General features: G+C 39.2%; 1 protein-coding gene across 4 annotated transcripts in view; it reads left to right on the forward strand.

Annotated features, from left to right (window-relative positions):
- Positions 1-20,226, forward strand: part of LOC100643345 (fibroblast growth factor receptor homolog 1) — a 110,595-nt gene that overhangs the window by 31,895 nt on the left and 58,474 nt on the right. Inside the window, exon 2 of one of the 4 annotated variants that reach the window (XM_012317326.3) lies at positions 4,479-4,530. The exons of 1 other annotated variant lie outside the window; for it this stretch is intronic. Coding sequence is in view for 1 of the 3 variants with exons in the window: in XM_048412700.1 (XP_048268657.1) it covers positions 4,680-4,682 (3 nt within the window). In the remaining 2 variants the exon portion in view is untranslated. Of the gene's footprint in view, positions 1-4,478; positions 4,531-4,663; positions 4,683-18,002; positions 18,452-20,226 lie in introns of those variants that run through there. 2 more of the 4 variants (XM_048412700.1, XM_012317329.3) reach the window with 2 other exon arrangements.

Raw genomic sequence — 20,226 nt, forward strand, 5'->3', positions numbered from 1 at the left:
TAATATAAAACAGAAATTGTTGTTCATCTATTATCATCTTATGAAACAAAAAAGAAACTTTCCGGACAACCTAATATATAACACGGAATACTACTTTTTATAAGTTTCTGCACGTCCCTGTCCATACGACGAACTCACTGTCCTTTCAATCTTCAACCCTTTGCAACATTGGCAAATCATCTGAACCACGCTGGACACCCAGTATAGCCATGTCCTTGTCTTCGCGAGCATTGGGTGCGGTTGGGTGGCGTTGCTCAGCGGCTCGCGACTCTGCACGATGCACGATCGGAAGAAATATGGTTGCCAAAGTAATAACCGTATCCGTAAATAACAACCGTTGCGTCTGGCCAGACGATGCAGATCCTCGCGAGATCCTTCGCGATAATTAACGTTCGATATGATGTATTATCGCGTCGCCATCATAACCGTCTTCTGTGCTCGAGTTTTTCCCTTGCGTTAATTAGCGCGGTGCTCGATTAACCAGCGAATTACCGCTACTTACGTGAACGTATCAATCAAAGTCTGAGAAGGAAAAGCAAGATCTACATAGTTACTTATTGGATCTTTCAATGTTCGATGATGAATCATTGGAGAAGAGTCTTTGCGGCTTTTGGACCGATAGCTCGAATAGCAAGAGCACGATCGTCTTGTCCTGTTGTTTTTATCAGAGTCGGAGTAATAATTGGAGAGAGAAACGATGGTCGAGAAGATTGAAGGTCTTGAGATCCGAGGAATTTGTTTAATAAGATGTAATTACGGTTCAAGGAGGAATGTAAGAGGAGGAATTGTTTTACTTAAATTTTAACCTTAGAATAATAAAGATTAGCTTTCTGAGGTGTTAATAACGATTAGAACGTTCAATTGAATTTTCAATGGCTGATAATTACTAATAAATCTTAGCCATTATCGTAATTAACAAAGTAGCGTTAATTAACTCGACGGAAGATCCAAGAGTTACAGAAAGTGCCATTACTCAGTTCAAAACCTTGACAGCAAACTCGCATCAACAAGCGTACTTCAGCAGATACCTTTATCTTAATTTGATCTGTCTGATATATCAAATATATGTATACAGGTTGCCAGGTGTAACTACTGATCTACATTCGTGCGTATAACCAAAGCACGAGTTAGGGGAGTGACTTGTACACACGCTATATATGCAGAATAATGGCCGTATAACATAGGTACAGTGGCTACAAAAAGTATCTCTACGTGCTTATTTTCCAACGAAGAGTTTTTCCGTCGATCCTCGCATTTTCGTGGTATGACATTTTTCTAATCTATGAAAATGTATAAACGTTACAAACATACTTCCGAACATAATTAGCAACTGTTATTACCCGATAAGATACTTCGCTACAAATTAGAACTTTAAATCTTTCTTAAGCCTGCTACGTTCTTTCCATTATTTCCCATCCAATTACATTTTCCCAATGTTGCAAAATATGTTCGCGGTTCGGACAAAATACGAGGAAGATCCATACGCGTTTGCTCGTTTCAATTTTATTTTAAATATCTTCTTGCAACATCGCAAATACTTTCTCTTTTCTAACACGAGAGTAAGATTGAGAAATAAAAGTTGAAGGATCGTGGCAGGATTAAATTTCGCTGCAAACTTTCCAACAACCCGGCGCGACATCCTGCCATAAATAATGTCCAACAAAATGCGAAACCGCGAGGTAAAGAAGAATCTTAAGAAATGGCCATTTTTGCAACTCCTTGGCGGACGAAAAATCCTTGCAGGAAATGAAAAAGCATCAGCCAGAAGAGATCTACTCAGCTACGGAATAATCGTTCATCGGTATCCACGTGATGATCCTTCGCAAACTCTGCTGACAAATCGATGGAAGTTTCAAAGTCAACAACAAGGTCCAAATTTCGATCGATTTACCAGCAGGATATCCACTGAATTATTTCGTCGACGTATTGGTAAATTCTTCATCTGCTGCCACCTTTTTTCATCATCGTGTCATCATCGTCTTTCTCAACCATTGCACCGCGTTTCGGATAAATTGCCTTTGTCGTTTCTTGAGAGATGCTCTTAAACGTGGACCTTTCGTGCTGCAGAATTTTGTCTTTTTTCGTTCGCGAGGAGATTGAAAAATGGCCATTCTTCGACGTGCTGTTTCCAACGACGAGAATGCGACAGCTTACGTGCACGTACCAAAGATACACGAGGGACAGCAGCGAGCAGTAATTAAGCGATCGTGGGGTGGTGCATCGATTATCTCGGTTAAAGAGCAGCGTGAACGAGAAACGCGACGATAATAATTCCAGCTGAATCACCGTGACAATCTTACACCGATTCGAATCCAACCTACGTCTCTTTACTCTTATCACAATGTACGTACGTTCGTGACAATCCTTCGTGTACCAGCCGCCATTGATAAGATCGATGCTCCTTTTCTCTCTCGCGTAATATAGCGACGAATCTTTCGAGATTTCACGTCGTCCCGCGTCTTATCGCCGTTACACGGGCTACCCTTTTCGCGATTACATTACCGCGAGTCTGTGTTGCCGATCGAAACCGATTGCCCCTGGCTGGAAAGCTGTGCCGTTGCAAGGCAGCCGTAACTGCACCTGACTTGCAGAATAATTGCCTGGAACGCGATACGATCTACTTAGACTCGTTCTCTTTCCTTCTTGTCCGTGAATCGTCGTTCATTTTAACGCGGCAGCCTTTTCTCGTTCTACGTTTCTTTTCTTCGTCCCTGCCTTTTTCCCTTTTTTCCTTTTCTTTCGCTCGCCGTTTCTTCAGTTTGTTTGTTTCTCTTCTTTCTGCTTTTTTTCTTCTTAATTGGCCAAGCGGCTCGAGAGCGATTCTCTTCCTCCTCCTCTCTTTCTTTTTTTAATTGGCCGGCCGATTTGAAATTCAATCGAGGGATCGAGCGTGGTCGTGGGCTCGATAGCTTTATGGCTGCACGTACGGGGATGGTAATTAGTTGCAGGGGGGAGCATCGCTGGAAATTAAGAAAATAAAGGATACGACCGGGGAAACGAGCCGAGGCACGCGCGTTTCTTTTCGTCGAACGCCTGGTTACCAACTTTTCGGATGTCCAGTTCCTCCGCCTCCTTCGCTCATCCGTCTCTCAACGATGATTCCTTCGAAGATCCTTCGACACAGTCCACTGATCTCAGAAAGCCAGCTTCTTTTACTCGTTTCTTCGTTCCATGCTCGTGCAAGCACAGGATTCATATTCGATAGTCAAGAAGCTAATTACTTGCAATTAAGGAGGTTAAACGATAATAAAAAAATATCTCTACTGGGAAATATTTGGCAAAAGAACGAGAGAAAATGAAGGATAACGTAATTCAAGACTCGATACGTTTAAAGTGCTAGAAATAGTTAAAAACCTTTAGTACAGTGTGTTTCTTTTTAATCGTAGGAGGCAGCGACTTTGTCCAATATTCAGATCGCTATCGATCAGAGTACGAGACATTGATCCATGTAGAGAAAAAGAAAGAGAAGAAACGTTCTTCCACCTTGAGGTCACAAGACGACAAATGACAGGACCGTGTCGTGAACACGTCTGCTTAATATTCCACCCCTCGAGCTCGTCGTGTTTCGTTCGTCGTAATTCGTGGCGGTGAGACCGATACAAACGCGTCTGTCGATTCTATGCAAATCAGACGATTTCTACCGATCGATGTTTCAGTGTGCCAGATATCAAAGCGTGACATTACTATTTCTGAAGGTCTCACCGTGATCAGAGCATGATTCGATCGATAGTTGGAATATTTTCCGACAGACGGTCCAGCTTATGACACTTTAGATAGCAACTGTTTAGTTAGATCGTAACATGTGAAATATGAAATTTTTCGGTGCACGTTGTTTAGAATTCTATTGAATTGGCAACTAAGTGATTGCGGATTTTGTCGTGGCCACCTAATGACAAAATCCGCAATCATTTAATTGCCAACCCCATACGTTTGTACACGCGGAGGTAAAAATCTTTGACTTGCGTGAAAGAGAAAACTCTGGATTTTAAAACGATGAATGAAGATACAACTATTTGTTAAGAAGAGAAAAAGGAAGATTAGGAAAATCGATAAAGGTTTAGGTATTCCACGTGTAGTTGCTGTGTCAGAGAAATTGACTCGTTAGAATCTTAAAATATATACACGTGCGTACGTGTAAAGCGGGTAATTCTAAAATTTATAGCAATGCGTAGATCTGCTTTTGCTAATAGAAAGAGGAAGCTTTAGAGAATCAATTGGGCGAAATCAGATATTTTGAAAATGATAGGAACGAAACTACTTGTTGATAAAGAGAAAGGCATCTACATTTGATAAACCGAAATTAGACGTTTTATACGTAATTCTAATGTTAAAGAAATTAGCATGATTCCTAAAGATATTAACATAAGTCAATACCCAAGATAAATACAAAGATATTCGAGGAGATTTCGAAAACTGATACAATGAAATTATACATACGATACAGTAATAAACTTGAGATACGTATTTGCATGTTTCAGAATTGAGGGTTAATCCTGGATCAACCTAAACCACGCTATCTCCATTTATATCGTAAGCCTCTTTTTATTTAGAAAAAAAAAAAAAAAAATGGAAGGAGAAGAAGATTGTTCTCGTCCGATCAGACCAGGGACCACGATGATATTTCGGTTTCACGAAGGTTTCCTGGTGGGTCGCGTGACAACGTTGGGTCGCGTCACCTCATGGTAACGAGCGCTTATTTATCCGACTCGCGATCTGCCGGACCACCGCGACGAAAACTGGTTTCTCTCGATGAATGAACGAAGAGGATACGCGCGCCGCGATCGTGCACCGGTTTCGTCCACCACGTTCCATCGCGAAAACCGTAACCAATCCGACCTGCTTTTCGTTAAATAACCCGGTCACGTTTCCAGGTGTCCTGATTCGAAGGATGAAACGCTGCGCGAAAGGGTTGAAAGACAAGACAGTTTGATTCAGCGTATGTGTAATACGCGTTTGTTGTAATTGCAATGGATACAGAACACGAGCAAAGAGATGGAATTTAAAATGGAAATTTTGCTCGCGCTGTGTAGATGTGGCGACTTTTAACGAGTCAGCAGCTACGCTAGAATCGAAAAAAATGATAGAAAATTTATATAAAAGGCGAAACATAAAAGAGTCGATTTATCCATGAAATAGAAATCTCTCAAATTTATCATAGTTCAATTATTAATTGATCGTACGATCACTGTATTTGTCTTTTGTAAAGTCGATTACAAGTTTCACCAAGATTTATCTTTTGCTGTGAAACCGTAAGAGGAAATATCTATAAATATATAATTAGTGATTAGTGAAAGACAATTTCTCTAGTAGATTAAAGAAAAAAAGATTCGATTCTGAAAGGGACGAAGAATTTTATTGCGAATTATTTTGATTACTTTTGTGTTCGTCCTTGATCCGGATCCATTATCGTTTTGGATTCTGGCACAGGACAAAATCGCGATTTCCACGGGTAGAACAGGTTCTAAAATATTTTCTCACGTACATCTGTGTGGTGGTTGAATCGTCGTTTGTTCATTGTGCCGGCAAACAGGCGCGTATTGTCGCATCGGAGCGCGACCGTGAATTGTGTCATTGTGGGACGTTACGCGGGCAACGCGACGCTTGTGTCGCATGTGGGCTCATTCTAATGTAAAAGCCTGATTTTACGGTTCATTGTCGCGCGATGAGAAACGAGCCACTCTATGTTGTACGCCGATTAAAGCCAGAGGAACGAAGTATGGAAATTGACTGTCCGAGCTATGCGTAGTACACTTAGGTTTTGTTCTTTCCAGATACATATTTCAATCACGTAAAAGAAAAAATTGATAGTTTATGGCGAAGCTGTGCATATAACGAATCGAACAAAGTGGAATTTTTATGAATTTCCCGAATTACGAATAAATTTTCCATCGGATCATTCAGCTCCTATCTCGTATTTTATTACACGACGATTTATAGCGATCGTGACTGAAATACGATTCTAATCGATGGAATATCTCAAAATTAACTACATCGTGTCTCAGCTCTTTGCCAACGCTGAAAGTACACAACAACGAAATATCAGGAAATTTAGTGGAATTCTAAAAAATCGAAAAATTGTATCATCGTCAACATACACCCAATCTTTTTCTCATCTCTTTACCAATTGGTAAAACAAAATTCCATCCTTGGATGGAAGAGAAATATCCTAAAACACCAAAGATCTCAACTCCCGACCCAACTGTGTTCCTTCTATCTTCCTTCCACCTTCGGACTGCGCAAGAACCGTCAAAAATTCCCCAAGCCAATATCTATATACTTAGATATATTTGCCTGCTTCTCAAAGAACTCGAGTGTTCGACTCAACGACTTCCTCATAAACTTTCTACGCTTTCAAGCCAACGTACTCGAGCTTATCCAAACGCCGAGAGACACGCGAAGCTGACTTCCTACGACAAGAACGTTCGAAGGCAAGAACAAAAGCCTATTACAAGTCGAGGGATCGTTGGTGAAATTGCACGTGGCGTTAAATCATAGGCTGGAACGGTGCGTGAAGCACGGTAAAGAGGCAGGCGTGCGTGAAGGAGAGCGTTTGACAGCGTTAGAAAGATCGCCGCGACAAATGATCTCCGTCTCACGGAGCGGCTATCTCTGTGGCCGAGGCTACCAACCTTCGTTTCCTCTGCTTGTAAACGGCTTGTCGTCCGCTGACAACAGTATTTGTCTCTGCAGCCCTGATCGACCAGATTTATACCCGTCGGGCAGACGGTACTACCTATATACGGGGTGTTCGTTTTATCCTATTCAACAGCAAAAAGTCAGCGCTTCTTTTTTCATCGTTGAAGGAACGCTCGTGCGGCGATAATTTAGATCTATCGATCGTTCGGCTATTCTTCGTGGCAGACATGGGAATTTACTGTTAATGGGATGTCGCATTTAGAGATGGTCGAGCGTGTGAAGTATAGCACCGTTTGACACTCGGATCGAATGAGACACGTTTTGTTCGAATAGAGTTCGATTCTCGGCAGTTTACTGATAGTGGCAGATTTATGGCGATATTATAGTACGCGTACTGTATACGGGCTGTTCGTTTTAATTGGAATTTTTCATCTTTTATCGTTGCACGTTTCTATCACGATGACTTAGGTTCGTCCACTCTTCAGGTATTTAATGGCACAAATGGGTATCTGTTGTTAATAGGATGTTGCGTTTCGATCGAATAGAGTTCGATTTTGAGAAATTTAGCAATTCTAACGGGTGATTGTATTACATGTAACGATATTATGTTACATGTACTGTATACGGGCTGCTCGTTTTAATTGGAATTTTTCATCTTTTATCGTTGCACGTTCCTATCACGATGACTTAGGTTCATCGATTCTTCAGGCATTTAATAGCACAAATGGGTATCTGTTGTTAATAGGATGTGGCGTTTCGATCGAATAGAGTTCGGTTTTGAGAAATTTAGCAATTCTAACGGGTGATTGTATTACATGTGGCGATATCGCGTTACGTGTACTGTATACGGGCTGTTCGTTTTAATTAGAATTTTTCATCGTTGCGCGTTTCTACCACGACGATTTGGGTTCATCGATTCTTTAGGAATTTGATAGCGCGTACGGGTATTTATTGTTAATGGTTTAGAGATGATCGATCAAGGATACGAAATGTTGGAATACTATTTGAAATTTGGATCGAGTAGGACAGGTTTTGGCTAAATGGAAGTCGATTGTTGGGAATTTAGTAATTCTAAGGGATAATTGGTCCAAGTTATGCAGAATTTTACTAATTCTCAGAATGAGAAAAAATACGTTGAACACAGCACAGATCCCGTAATTTCGTGATCTTCATTTTGCAAAAGATCACCAAAGAAATACTCTTACATTATACAATTATTAAAATTACCAAGTCGTAGTGGTATCTTAAACTCGTAATTATTTTAGCAGAAAACTTGCAAACCACATACCTTGTCAATTCTATTATTCGCCATTGAAAAACATAGTAAAAGAGCAACAAGAAATAAAATAAACCCGATAGAAGGAAGTTATCTTCGTATAAAAATTAAAATCTTCCAACTAAATTTACTTAATGTAAGATCATTGAGGGTTGGTAACTTTCTGCATAACTTGGCTCAATTATGGCAATGTTATATATTATACGAATATACGGGCTGTTCGTTTTAACGTATCGGATAGCCAGAATTTATTCTCTTTTATTCTTAGACATTTCTACGACGACGATTTAACCGTATCGATCTTTTAAGTATTTAACAGTAGACGTGGATATTTATCGTTAATTTGATGTTGTATTTAGAGATGGTCAAACATCTGAAATATTCGAGTGTCTAATATTTTGATCGAGTAAGAATTTCATTGTCAAGGGACAAGTCAGGCAGACCGTTATTTTAATAAACGTCGTCGAACATCCCATTTGCCACGTTATTTCTTCGTATTCGAGCTTCTTAATAATTTTATGGAAATTAGCGTTACAGTATGTGTATGACGTTAGTGGAAGGATGTGACGAGTACGTGACGCACAATGGCGAATGAACTCCACCAGGAAGCGTTTTGCATGCCTCTAAAGGAAACCTCGAGGTAATCGCTTACAACACTGCTAAATTAGGTATTGATTGTTTACGACATTGCTTCGAGCAAATCACACAGGATACAGTAAATCTGCTCACTGAATAAATTAAAACTTTCAACCTTTCTCGTTTGTTAGAACGTGAGATAATTAACGTTCCGTGTATCCCTATTATTATCCACGTATAAAATTATATCAATTGTATCATAGTATTTACGTACACGCGCAAAATCTGAATAAAATTGTTGCAGTTGGAATTTATTTACAACCTTCTTCGAGAACCAAAATTCGCATCCACACTATGTTCAATCGTCGAATACGATATTTTATCAAGGAAATTTTATGATTTCGTTTGTAATTAAATAATCACAGAGATGTACCGAATTTTGCAATTGTCTCGCCGATGCCAGTCGAAAGATTCTTTTGCTAAGATCGACATAAATAGCGCTAACGATAAAAGCTAATCAATTCACTGCATTGTCGTATTTTCTGTATTTTCTATATTTTCTGACAAAAGGCCAATGTAAACCGTGTTGTGCCCGCATTTAGCTAATAAACATTCTTTTTAAGAGAAAAGAACAAACAATAAAAATATCACAGCTCAAGCTCGCCATTATAGAGACAAGAAATACACCCTGTATAAGAAAAGAGCATGGAACGAATAGTAGCGAAACGGACACGGAGGGTTTCATCTCAATTGGCGATAATACAGCAATCGAGTGAAAGCTTGACCATGTCACGATCCGTTACAGCGAGAATTTTTCTCTACTGTCGGTGGTCCTCGGCAAAACGTTACGCTTGATTAACATGAAACGCCCACCGTGAGCTCCCTGTGCGTCTTATCGTAAGCCAGTTCGCGAAGTCACGGCCCGATTAAGCTAAATTCTTTCGACAAGCGGCCAACCACGTCGATTATCTCTCAGACGTCGGCAGAAAAGAACGTGAACACCGTTGGCGCGGCTTTGTTTTACGAGACACCGTTTACGAGGGGAAAGTGGGTGTTTCAGGAGGAGACTTGTGGGACACTATCGGAGAAAATAAGTTACGTACTCAGATCTATTTGTTATAGCACGGTTGCTGCGTGCTGTTTAACACTTTGACTGCCACGCCAAAATCACGTGTTTCGCTGAGGACGCCACGAGAGTATTTTTATTATTCAAAGCATATATAATGACGAAATAATAATAAATTGACGATGTAAGACAACATTCTTCCCCGATGGATCGTTTATCTTATTGGTGGTCACGGGTGACCATCGTGGCGGCTTGGTAACAGCTGATAGCGACATATTATAACGAGGCTTCGTTTATTTCAACAAACCATTCGCATTCGTTATTTCGTCGTAAACAAAACGTCCAGAATATATCGTTAAAACTTGTAGAAGATATTAGTAAACGGTATTTGCTCGTTCTATATATAATAGCAAGGTATGTTCACACTTCTAACTTCGATTATACGATTATAAAGCAGCATTTACGATTATTTTCTAAGCTGTGTTTATAATAATATTCGTAGATTACCCCTCAAAGATGTAGATGCAAGATTTGTTCTCATTTCTTTTTTTATTGATGTTCTAATAATAATGTTTAATCGTTCAATGGGGCACTTTTTATTTCAAGGTATCTTCTATTTATCGGTTATATTCAAAATACCATAACTGTCGATTTTCATACAATTTTTACAATCGTAAGAAGTTGAACCGTGGCAGCCAAAGTGTTAAAAGAATAATTTAAAACCAGCTAATCACTGAATTTTAAATGCTACGCGATGAGCACAGGCTGGAAATGAGTGATCGTATTTTGAGCTCGATAACAGTCGACGAATAGGATATATGAGTTTGCGTGTTTAATAATTGTGGAACAAGCAGACTGAAATCATTTTGAGGGATTTAACGTTTCTATGCCAATGATTTACGATGCGATAGTATAATTTAACATTGAAAATAATTTTTAACGAACCGATCGCTAAACTGTGAATGCCACGTGATGAGAAAATGAAACAGAAATATACGAAGATATTTTTAATAGTTAAAAGAAGGAGATGGGAATCCATCATTTCGAAGGATTCGACGTTTCTATGCCAATGATTTACGGTACGATAAGATAATTTCAAATTGAAAATAGTTTTAAACGAACCGATCGCTAAACTGAGAATGCTACGATGAGAAAAATGAAATAGAAATATACAAGGATATTTTGAGCTCGCTAAAGGTTAACATTAATTATCAGACTTGTATACGTTCGCGTCTTTAGTAACCGTAAAAAGAGGAAATAGAAATCCATCATTTCGAAGGATTTGACGTTTTTACGCCAATGATTTACGATACGATAATATAATTTCAAATTGAAAATAATTTTAAACGAACCGATCGCTAAACTGAGAACGCTACGATGAGAAAAATGAAATAGAAATATACGAAGATATTTTGAGCTCGCTAAGGGTTAACATTAATTATCAAAGATATATAGGCTCGCGTCTTTAGTAATTGCAAAGAAAAGAAACTGGGATCAATCATTTTGAAGGATTTAAAATTGTGGCGTGTAAAATTGATGAGAATGCAATAGAAATATACGATCGTATTTTATGCTCGCTAAGAGCTAACATTAATTATCAAAGATATATAGGTTCACATCTTTAGTAATCGTAAAAACGAAGAAACTGGAATGCATCGTTTTGAAGGAGTTAGAAACGCGGCGTGGAAAATTGATGGGAATGTAATAGAAACGTATGATCATATTTTGAGCCCGCTAAGAGTTAACATTAATTATCGAAGATGTATAGGTTCATATTTTTAGTAATCGCAAAAAACGAGGAAACTGGAACCTGTCATTTCGAAGGAAATGTGTTCGAAATTTATGTACCAACGATTTACGACATAATCAAGTAATTGAAAATCGAAGTTAATTGGAAAGTTTCTTCATTGTAAGTGAATAATTTATTGATGCAACGATATCTCGTGAAAGTATCTTTTTCTCCATATTTTCTGAATGAACCTTGCATTTTTTATACGCCACTGTATATTTTCATTTTCATATTTTCGAGCTACGTGAAGGAACGATATGCACGACGTACATGCAGAAGAATAATATCGTGTATCACGTAGTTGCGCTGTTTCATCATAAAATTGCAAATTGCGTGTCAAAGCCAATTACGATGAAAATTAAATTCCACTGATTGTAATATATGTAGAATCATGAACGTAGGAAACGGCTGATAAAATTACAACAGCTTTCTTAGAAGCTGTAATAAATGTACATGAAACCTGTCATTGGTGTCAAAAATGTGAATCAGTGTACGTACGTATACACACGCACGATAGTTTTATATTTGGCCGAAAGAAGTTCATGGCGATTAAACGAAGACTTTAATCGAGTCTCTCGTGCGTGAAAATGTATAGACGTTGCACGTCAATTAGGTGTGCGATCTACAACGATTTCTCGTCGTTTAGACGCTATAAGCTAAAGCTTGGACAAATGGGTTGGCCGCGATCTAATGATTACCTAGAGGCAACGCTAACTAAATCTGAACGCCAAGTAAGAAAATTCATTTTTCCACGAGATTATTACACCACGAGGTAATGACAAAATTATCCTATTTTTATACATTTTAATCATACTCCTAAATGTTATACATAGTACATAAAACATAATGAAACGTAGATAATATAGAAAAAATATTGAAATATTATACATATTATGAACGATTAGTACGAAACTATTATACCTAATTTGCAATTGGCACTCCCCTAAACTTTTAACGACTATCGTATACGTTTTAACACTTCTTAATTCGTAGCCACGGGCGTTCTAGCTTGTTACAACATTTATTTAACCACGAAGGTAAGTACGATTAAAAGTAACAGTTTTACCAGTCATCATCGAGCTAATCGACGTGAACGCGATACACGGTGCGTCGTAACGAATGTTACGAGACACAAAAAGTCCGCATACGTTAAAACCGTCGCCTTATCTCTAACTCAGATTCAGTTGGAATCAAACATACGATAATCGCTTATTATTCGCGTTATAGTACCACGCCGGAATAATTTACTTATAATTCTCGATGAGAATCGATTGTAAAATTCTTCCAAATAAAAAAAGAAAGATCTCTAACTGTCGAAATTCCTGCGCGTTTCCAACGATCGGAAGCAACCACGACAAGCTAACAGAAGCAGCTATAACGAATTCCGCTGAACAAACGTTTAAAAACAAGACAAAAGCGGCAATAAGACAGCGATAGAAACGGCTGCAAACCGTCGTATTGAATTTTTCTACGGTGCCCTTTGTGCCACGAATGATTCAGAATAAAAATTCGAAGAAACGGCCAAAGGTACCGAAGAAGCCGTCGTTGCCGGAAAGATCATCGACGACGTCGCGGGCCTCCCGTCGCGGAGGAAGTCCTCTAACGAACGAAACGTTCGTTCCCTCGTTCGAATAATACGCAGCAGATGCCAACCGTTTCTCTGGTCCCTTTTGCAAAGCAGAATTTTATCTCGAATTACCCGATCGGAGATTCTCGTGTAACTCGCAGTTAAGATACGCCACGCATCCGTAGAGCGGCGACTCGCCATCGATTAGCCGGCTTTTAGCCTCCCCTTACCTGATAAACGATCGATGTACTTTTCTTGTTTCACGCCGTGCAATCGGAATTAATTGGAGAGGACGTGCTCATAAGCGGCATTTTCGTTCTCTTTTCTCTTTTTCTCTCGCTCCTTTGTATGCTTTTTTGGTGGACTCGGGAAAGGTGGAGCATCGATGGCGATGCCGTGATGTTAGGTTATGTGGAATATTAATGGGTCATTAAGGGACAGTGTTGTTTGGTTTCGTTCGGCTCTTTCTTTCCTTCTTTCCTTCTTTTTCACAGTCGTGAGTTTCGCGCAAGTAAACAAGTGGGTTTATTTCCATGTTTTATTAAGTACAGTTTATCTCATATTCGTTTAACCCTTCCTGTTTTGCTTAGATTTATACGATCCAATTAATTGCCTCTTTAATTCAGTCTGACTTTTTCATATCGAACTTTCCTCAAACTGGTTTTATAACGTTCTTTCTTTTTGCCTTTTTTGTTTTCTTTTTATACGTTGTACACCAGGACACGCGAATGGATTTATAGGTTTGTTGGATTTGTATCTTTGTTTATGAACGTTGTAGCACTTGTAAAGGATGTGGTCGACGATTACCTGTATAGCATAATTGGTGTAAATTTTTCCACACGTAACAGAGGAGTTACGTCTTTCAATTTACCGTCCTCCGATATCGAACTAGATTTATAACACGGATTATACGTATTTCCAACAACGGCAGATATTATCCGAGAAACGCACATTTTATTCGGTTCATCCGCCTCCGATTTCGATGTTTCAGCGATGACTTAACCCTCTTTCGCAAGAGATACTCGCAAATATATTCTTCGGGAGACTCGTAACTCAGAGAAATTGAAAAATTGAGAATATTCTAATCCCCCCGAGACGCTTGTAACACTCGTAAAACTTGTTGGAGATTGTAAAATGAAAGATCCACCTTCTAATCTCGAGCATAGAAGAATAATAGAAAAGAAGCTCTCCTGTCCTCCTCTTAATTTCAATCTCAACGCTGTTCCACGGTAAAACATCGTGACGAAGATGAGGCGGTCGTGAGACGAGGCGAGCGAACATCCCTTCGTTTCGTAAAAATGATTCCGCGAAGACGAGAAGCGATTTCTGGAAAAAGCTGGTGGATCGGTTACAACCGCTGCAAGTCCCCCACCCGATCGATTCTCGAACGGAACCCTACGAGCAGCATTTTCAACGAGACTTCAATGAAACCCGGGTGGCGGCGACGTTATCGTCGTTTGATCTCGTAAAAGGCCATTGTTGAATGCGTTCACGTAATTCAGGAAACGTGTACGTGTCCGTTTCGTGTCGGGCATATCATCGGCGATAGTCGTTCTTCGTCGACCGTAGTAGCGTTTTCTCTCGTCCCGCGCCTCCGGGGCACCAGAATGCACCGCAGCGGAAGTACGTCGTGATTTGCCGCAGCGCCGGAAACGGCGCACGTGCGTCGTCGTTTTTGTAATTCATTCAGTCGCGTTCCGGGAACCCGTTCGGGGATGCTGTTCATTTTTCAACGGACAATGAACGTCTCCGAAATCGTCGTCGGCGGACAGTTGAGGTAATTTGTAGCGGGACGATATCCGATGGCTAATGGAAAAATTAACGGAAACGCGCTTGTGGAAAACAACGCGGCTGCCAAAATTCGAAAGGTTTTTGATTTTTTCTTGCAGACTGTTAGGCGTATGAATTGGAATACCGTAGGATATAATTTAAACGCGATTTCCCTTCCTACGTAGTTATTAATAATGCTAGAACACGATGTCGCAACGTCGTCTCTACGGAGAGAGATACAAGCACCGATAAACGTTGGTTAATTGTTTCTTGACTTTTGTCTCCGTCATCCGTCTGAGTGAATGGAACGTTGAGTTGTTTTTTCAAACCAGCAGGCGGCACATACGGCGTTCTCTATAGGTGCACTTTCCCTTTTCGTGAATTTGGACCACGTTCGTGCGTACATAAGTTTTCTTCCCCTCTTGAAAAACTAGTTTCTTGGCATTTGCTTTTTGCTGCTTTTCGCGAACGCTCTGCGCATTATCTTTACGGAGAAACAGAATGAAAAGAATAGGAAGACTGAAATTGTAATAAATATTGATCGGAACGTTTATCGCACCGTTCACGTCAAACTGAACTAAAAATGAGAATTGTGAACGGGTACAGAACTGAAGGAGAAGCTGACACACTATAGATGAGTCGAAACGCTATGAGGGCCACAAAAGTGCTTGTCAAAAGGATTAATCGATTAAAAATTAATTAAATTACAGAAAATACGTTTGTTAGTGTGCAAAGACTGGGATAAAAATCTTAGCTCGGTTAGAAAGCGATGTTCGGCGAATCGGTACGCGCAGTCGTTTAAATATTCGATAGTCCATTGAGCACTGAATTGTAAAATAACTAAAAATATAGTATCATTCTATCTATATGTGAACTTTCAAACTACTATGAATGTGGCTTCTTCCGATTGAATTTTAAAATTATGAAAAGTACATTGAAATATAGCGATTCTGTGATCGAAAATTGAGTAAGAAAAGAACAGAGATAGATTGTTAATAAACTAACAATTGCATAGTAAAAAGAAAGAAAGGTCGTTCACCGATTAATTGCATTGTTCAGCTAGGTCAAGAGGAACGCCAACGTCGTTCAATGGCGACTAAGAGGAATTAACAGTTCGCACCTTTCGCAAGCTGACAATAAAAGTGGTCGTTCGACGCAGTGTAATCGAGCCACGCAAACATGTCGTGCGTAATGCTCGTTACAAAACGAATCACACTCGGTCTTCACATTTATGTCGATATATCCCGACTGTGGTATGTATGATCGTCAGTGTTTGACAAACATCGTGCCTAGAAAGATCGTGTAACGGAAGAGATAATTGTTACGAGCAATAGAGACCATTTTTAAGTGAAAAATATAGGTAGAACAACAAAGGATGGGTAGAAGAACAAAGGATGAGTCAGTCGATTTATTGGATACTTAATGGAAAACAATTCTTTTTACGTTAGTAGCATTATTGTAAAACAGCAGTAAAGAAGATTTTAAAATGAAAAGTATGAAATGGATGACATTTACTTAATTTATTCGATGCTTGATGAAAGAATCTATTTTTAGTGACATACTAATAGGTAAATAGTCGAGAGCATCGACATAAAATGAAAAATACGTACATATGTAACGTGGGATTAAAATTCAATTAACCTACTTGATATTTAGTCGAAAGATTTTCTATTGTTGATGATATAATACGTCCTTTATTATTCGTAAGAAAGAAAAATAAAAATCAATAAGATACGGTAGAGAAAAATTTTGTCCATCATTGTATTGAACGTTAAAAATTGTCTATCGCACAAACTTGTATCTATAGATGTATTATTACACGTTATATATGTATATATACAATAATTTAGCACGTATTGCAAACGAAACTTTCTCATATCGGTTTCCAAAGTTTTGTTAGCAGTGCTTGTAATTTTATTGGAAATCGTTGACTCGAACTCGTCAACTTCCGACGAGATCCTGCAGCTTTAATTGATCAACTTATTTCAGTATGAATGAAGATAATTATACCCGTGGCGAAATGTTCGAAACTCGTTCTCGATGAACGGTATAAATCTCTTAGCAGTTGATTCGGATCAACCGGACTCCGATCAAGTGTAACTGAGTATGACATAACTGAGTAACCAAACATATGTTAATGCCAAGACAGGTGCCAGTTGCTTCGGGTATCAACGTTACGGATTATAGAATCGATTAGTAACTCGACTATACGGACAAAAGATTCGTGTTTCAATCTCCGATCGAGATATTCTAGTCAAAATCCTTATGTTAAGTTTGTTTGACATAATAGCGTTACATATATAAGTATACTACTTAGGCGATGCTTGTTCAAAATGAATCGCTGATTTCGTTTCGATAACCGAGAAGAGAGAGTTTCTAGATTCACTGCAATGCTAAACGCAATCTAGGATTGGAAACATTAAACGGTAACTCTATCTTGAAGTACTTAAGAGATGCTTCAAGAGATGAATATTGAAAATTTGAAGATACAGAAAGTATGACAATTGCAAAATCATTGCACGCCTAATTTTATCCATAGTTTATTATATATAATTAAAAGTTCAAAGTTTGTACAAATCAGCGTGTCGAATTATACACATATAACTCGGTAATTATATCAAAAATTAGATCTATTACGTATCTTTGCTTTAAACGTCGAACAAATCCCAACGTGAAAAGTCTATTTCCCAATTTATTCCTACCAAATTCCTCCCAATTTTATTACATTCAAAAACTCCGTTACATAAAAACATGAACACCCAAAAGCCAAAAGACTGTGTAAATTACCTGAAATAGAAATAACCGATCTCTTCATCTACTCATGCATACATCTTTACAACATTAACAATTCTTCACCGCGGAACTACACATAACGCAACTACTATAGAAAAGAATTATACCTCTCATACCATACGTTCAACGCCAAACACATCCTAACGACAAGGACTGAATTTATTCGTACCAAAGTTTCTCGTCATTTTATCGCGCACCGACATAGTCAATAGCTCCATTACATCGAAACGTAAACACCCAAAAGCCAAAAATTTCCTCGGATTCTCGCAGAAATAACCCAACCCCGCACCCACTCGTAGCCACCCTCGCAAATCTCTGACAAGTCGCTCACCCCACACGTGAACTATCGCACGAAGTTCCAAGTCGCAAGCACCTACTTACCCCCACTCACGTGACGCACGGGAGCCCGCGCACGTGAGTCGAACCGCGTGTAGGACCGATCAATGGGTGGCCAATCAGGTCGCGCGGCGCGCGAGCGTAGGGACGCGCATGCGCAGCTGCAGGTACGACACGCGGCGCGGGCCGCTGGCTGTCAGACGAAAACGTGCCACCGGCAAACAAGCATCGTGCCGACTCAGTGGTGTGTTTCTGTTAGCTGTGTGTTGTCGCGGGTTTCTTGGCCGACGGCTGAACAACGAGAGACCCCGACACGGGGTCAAGAGACCGTGTCGCGTTCTGTCTGTCTGTCTGTCTCGCGTCGCTTCTTGTGACTCTGTCCTTGTCGCGCTCGCACAGTTTGCCCATCAATGGGCCCGCGGTTTCTGTATCTGCTCGATCGCTCGTACGGGCGACGTCTGCCCAGGAAACTGTCCATTACGGGCAGCGGAGAACGCGTCTAGCGGAGTGAGGAAACGGAGAAATGTGCGTGTAGTTCTCTTTGGTTCGACATGATTTCAGCCTGTGTTTGTTAAGTATTAGTGAGACTTATCGACGTGCCGGCTGCATTAGAAGTCGATCGCCGTCGATTATTGTTTGGTGGTAAGTAGGCAAATTTTTAGATATAACTTCTTGGGGGTGAATTGAGGTTACGGAAACGAGAGTTCGTTGAAATTTCGGTGCTTCGATCTGTTTAATTTTAGCGAATGGAAGTCGATTCTTTGTGCAAGTTCGAAATATTCTGTGTTGGTTCCTGGCTTCGAAAGCGTTGATAAGTATTGATAATGAAAATATTTTTCAATAGTAGAATGTTGCTTTTTTTGAAACTTAAAGGAAGCTTCTTATGAAATATCTTTAGATTCGTCAAAAGAAATTTTTCAATTTTGATCAACTGTTTCTGATCCATCAATGAATATAACTCGGATATACGATTAGTATTTAATTCTCAAGAAACAATTTATTTCCATAAGTTAAATTTTTACAAAGAAACGACGTGAACAAAAAAGATTCCAGAGTAGATTATTTTTTAATTTATTATATCATCACGTTCCTTTATCTTCTAATTTCTCTTAATTAAATAAATAATCAATTTGGCTTTCGATCAGCTCATATATATAATTATACCATTATCGACTTTTACGGCGGAACAAAATAAATTTGAACAGAAATATTTCAATATGGAAACTCTACAAATCTCTTTGAACGAACCAATTTCACCGCACTTGTAACTTTCTTCTCTAAGCCCTTATTTTGATCCGATCGAAGTCAGCAGGGCGCAAAAATAAAGTTCTCTATCGAGTAAACCGAGTAAAAAGCAAAATCTCGTGTATCACGTTCGATCGGATTTATCTATCTTTACAGCTAACGAAAGGAAAAAGGAAAAACGAATTGGAAGTCGAAGCGCCGGTATTTACATTTAATTGACAGTAAGTCGATGATTTACTCGGCCGTAGCGAGCCGTAGTTGTAAAATTTCCTCGAACGCCCGGATATTCTTGTCCCTGCTACCGAGTGTTTTATTAAGCGGGCATATTGCTCGCTTCTTGCGACCAGTCAGCCGATAAGAAAGTATCAAGTGGTCTGGGAAAAAGCTGGGAGTGCCGTTAAATTAAGTCACACTTTTCCACCGGTCTTTTCCACTTGCTCGCTGTCTAACCATAACTAACTCTGAATGGTCACGTTTGATCGTGATACGATTTTATACTATTTTATATTTATATAGTCTCGTTTGTACTTGCAAATTTCCACGCCACTAAGCTGTAAGAAACGATTAGAGTGGCTGTCGAACACGAGTTATGTATCGTTTCCTTACTTTACGATTTTGCCCGCTGTGTTTATTGTATGCTTACTTTTACGATTACGACATATTAATTCTTTAGCTATGATACCTTCGCAAGCGTTTGTAGCGTATCGATCAGAACAGTTTTTTTTAGTAATATCGGAAAACGTATTTTATGTTTACATGAAATTATTAGTCGAATTTTTGAATATCGGATCATGGGATGAAAGTAATTCTACGTTATAGAGAGCATTTACGTGTAATTAAACTTGGGATACTTATGCAAATCCATATTTTTACGAGAAATGGTAATTACGGTAATTATAATGAAAGTGGCATGAAGTTCTAAGAACTGCACTGCGTTCGTGCAATTTATGTAAATGTTTAATCTACATTCGATGATTTAAACGAATTCCTTTTATCGAATCCACAACTTTTCTATGAAATTTCCGATCATTTTCTATAATGCAGAACGACATTCTCAATGTGGGAAGTTACTCTTGTCTGATAATTTAAAACATTTCATAAAATTCAAACATAATTTCGCTCGATATTGCCAACTTAAGCTGACGTTGTTTCACAAGGTAACCTGTATCCTA

This window comes from Bombus terrestris, chromosome 15 (genome assembly GCF_910591885.1).
Source record: "Bombus terrestris chromosome 15, iyBomTerr1.2, whole genome shotgun sequence".
NCBI lineage: Eukaryota > Metazoa > Arthropoda > Insecta > Hymenoptera > Apidae > Bombus > Bombus terrestris.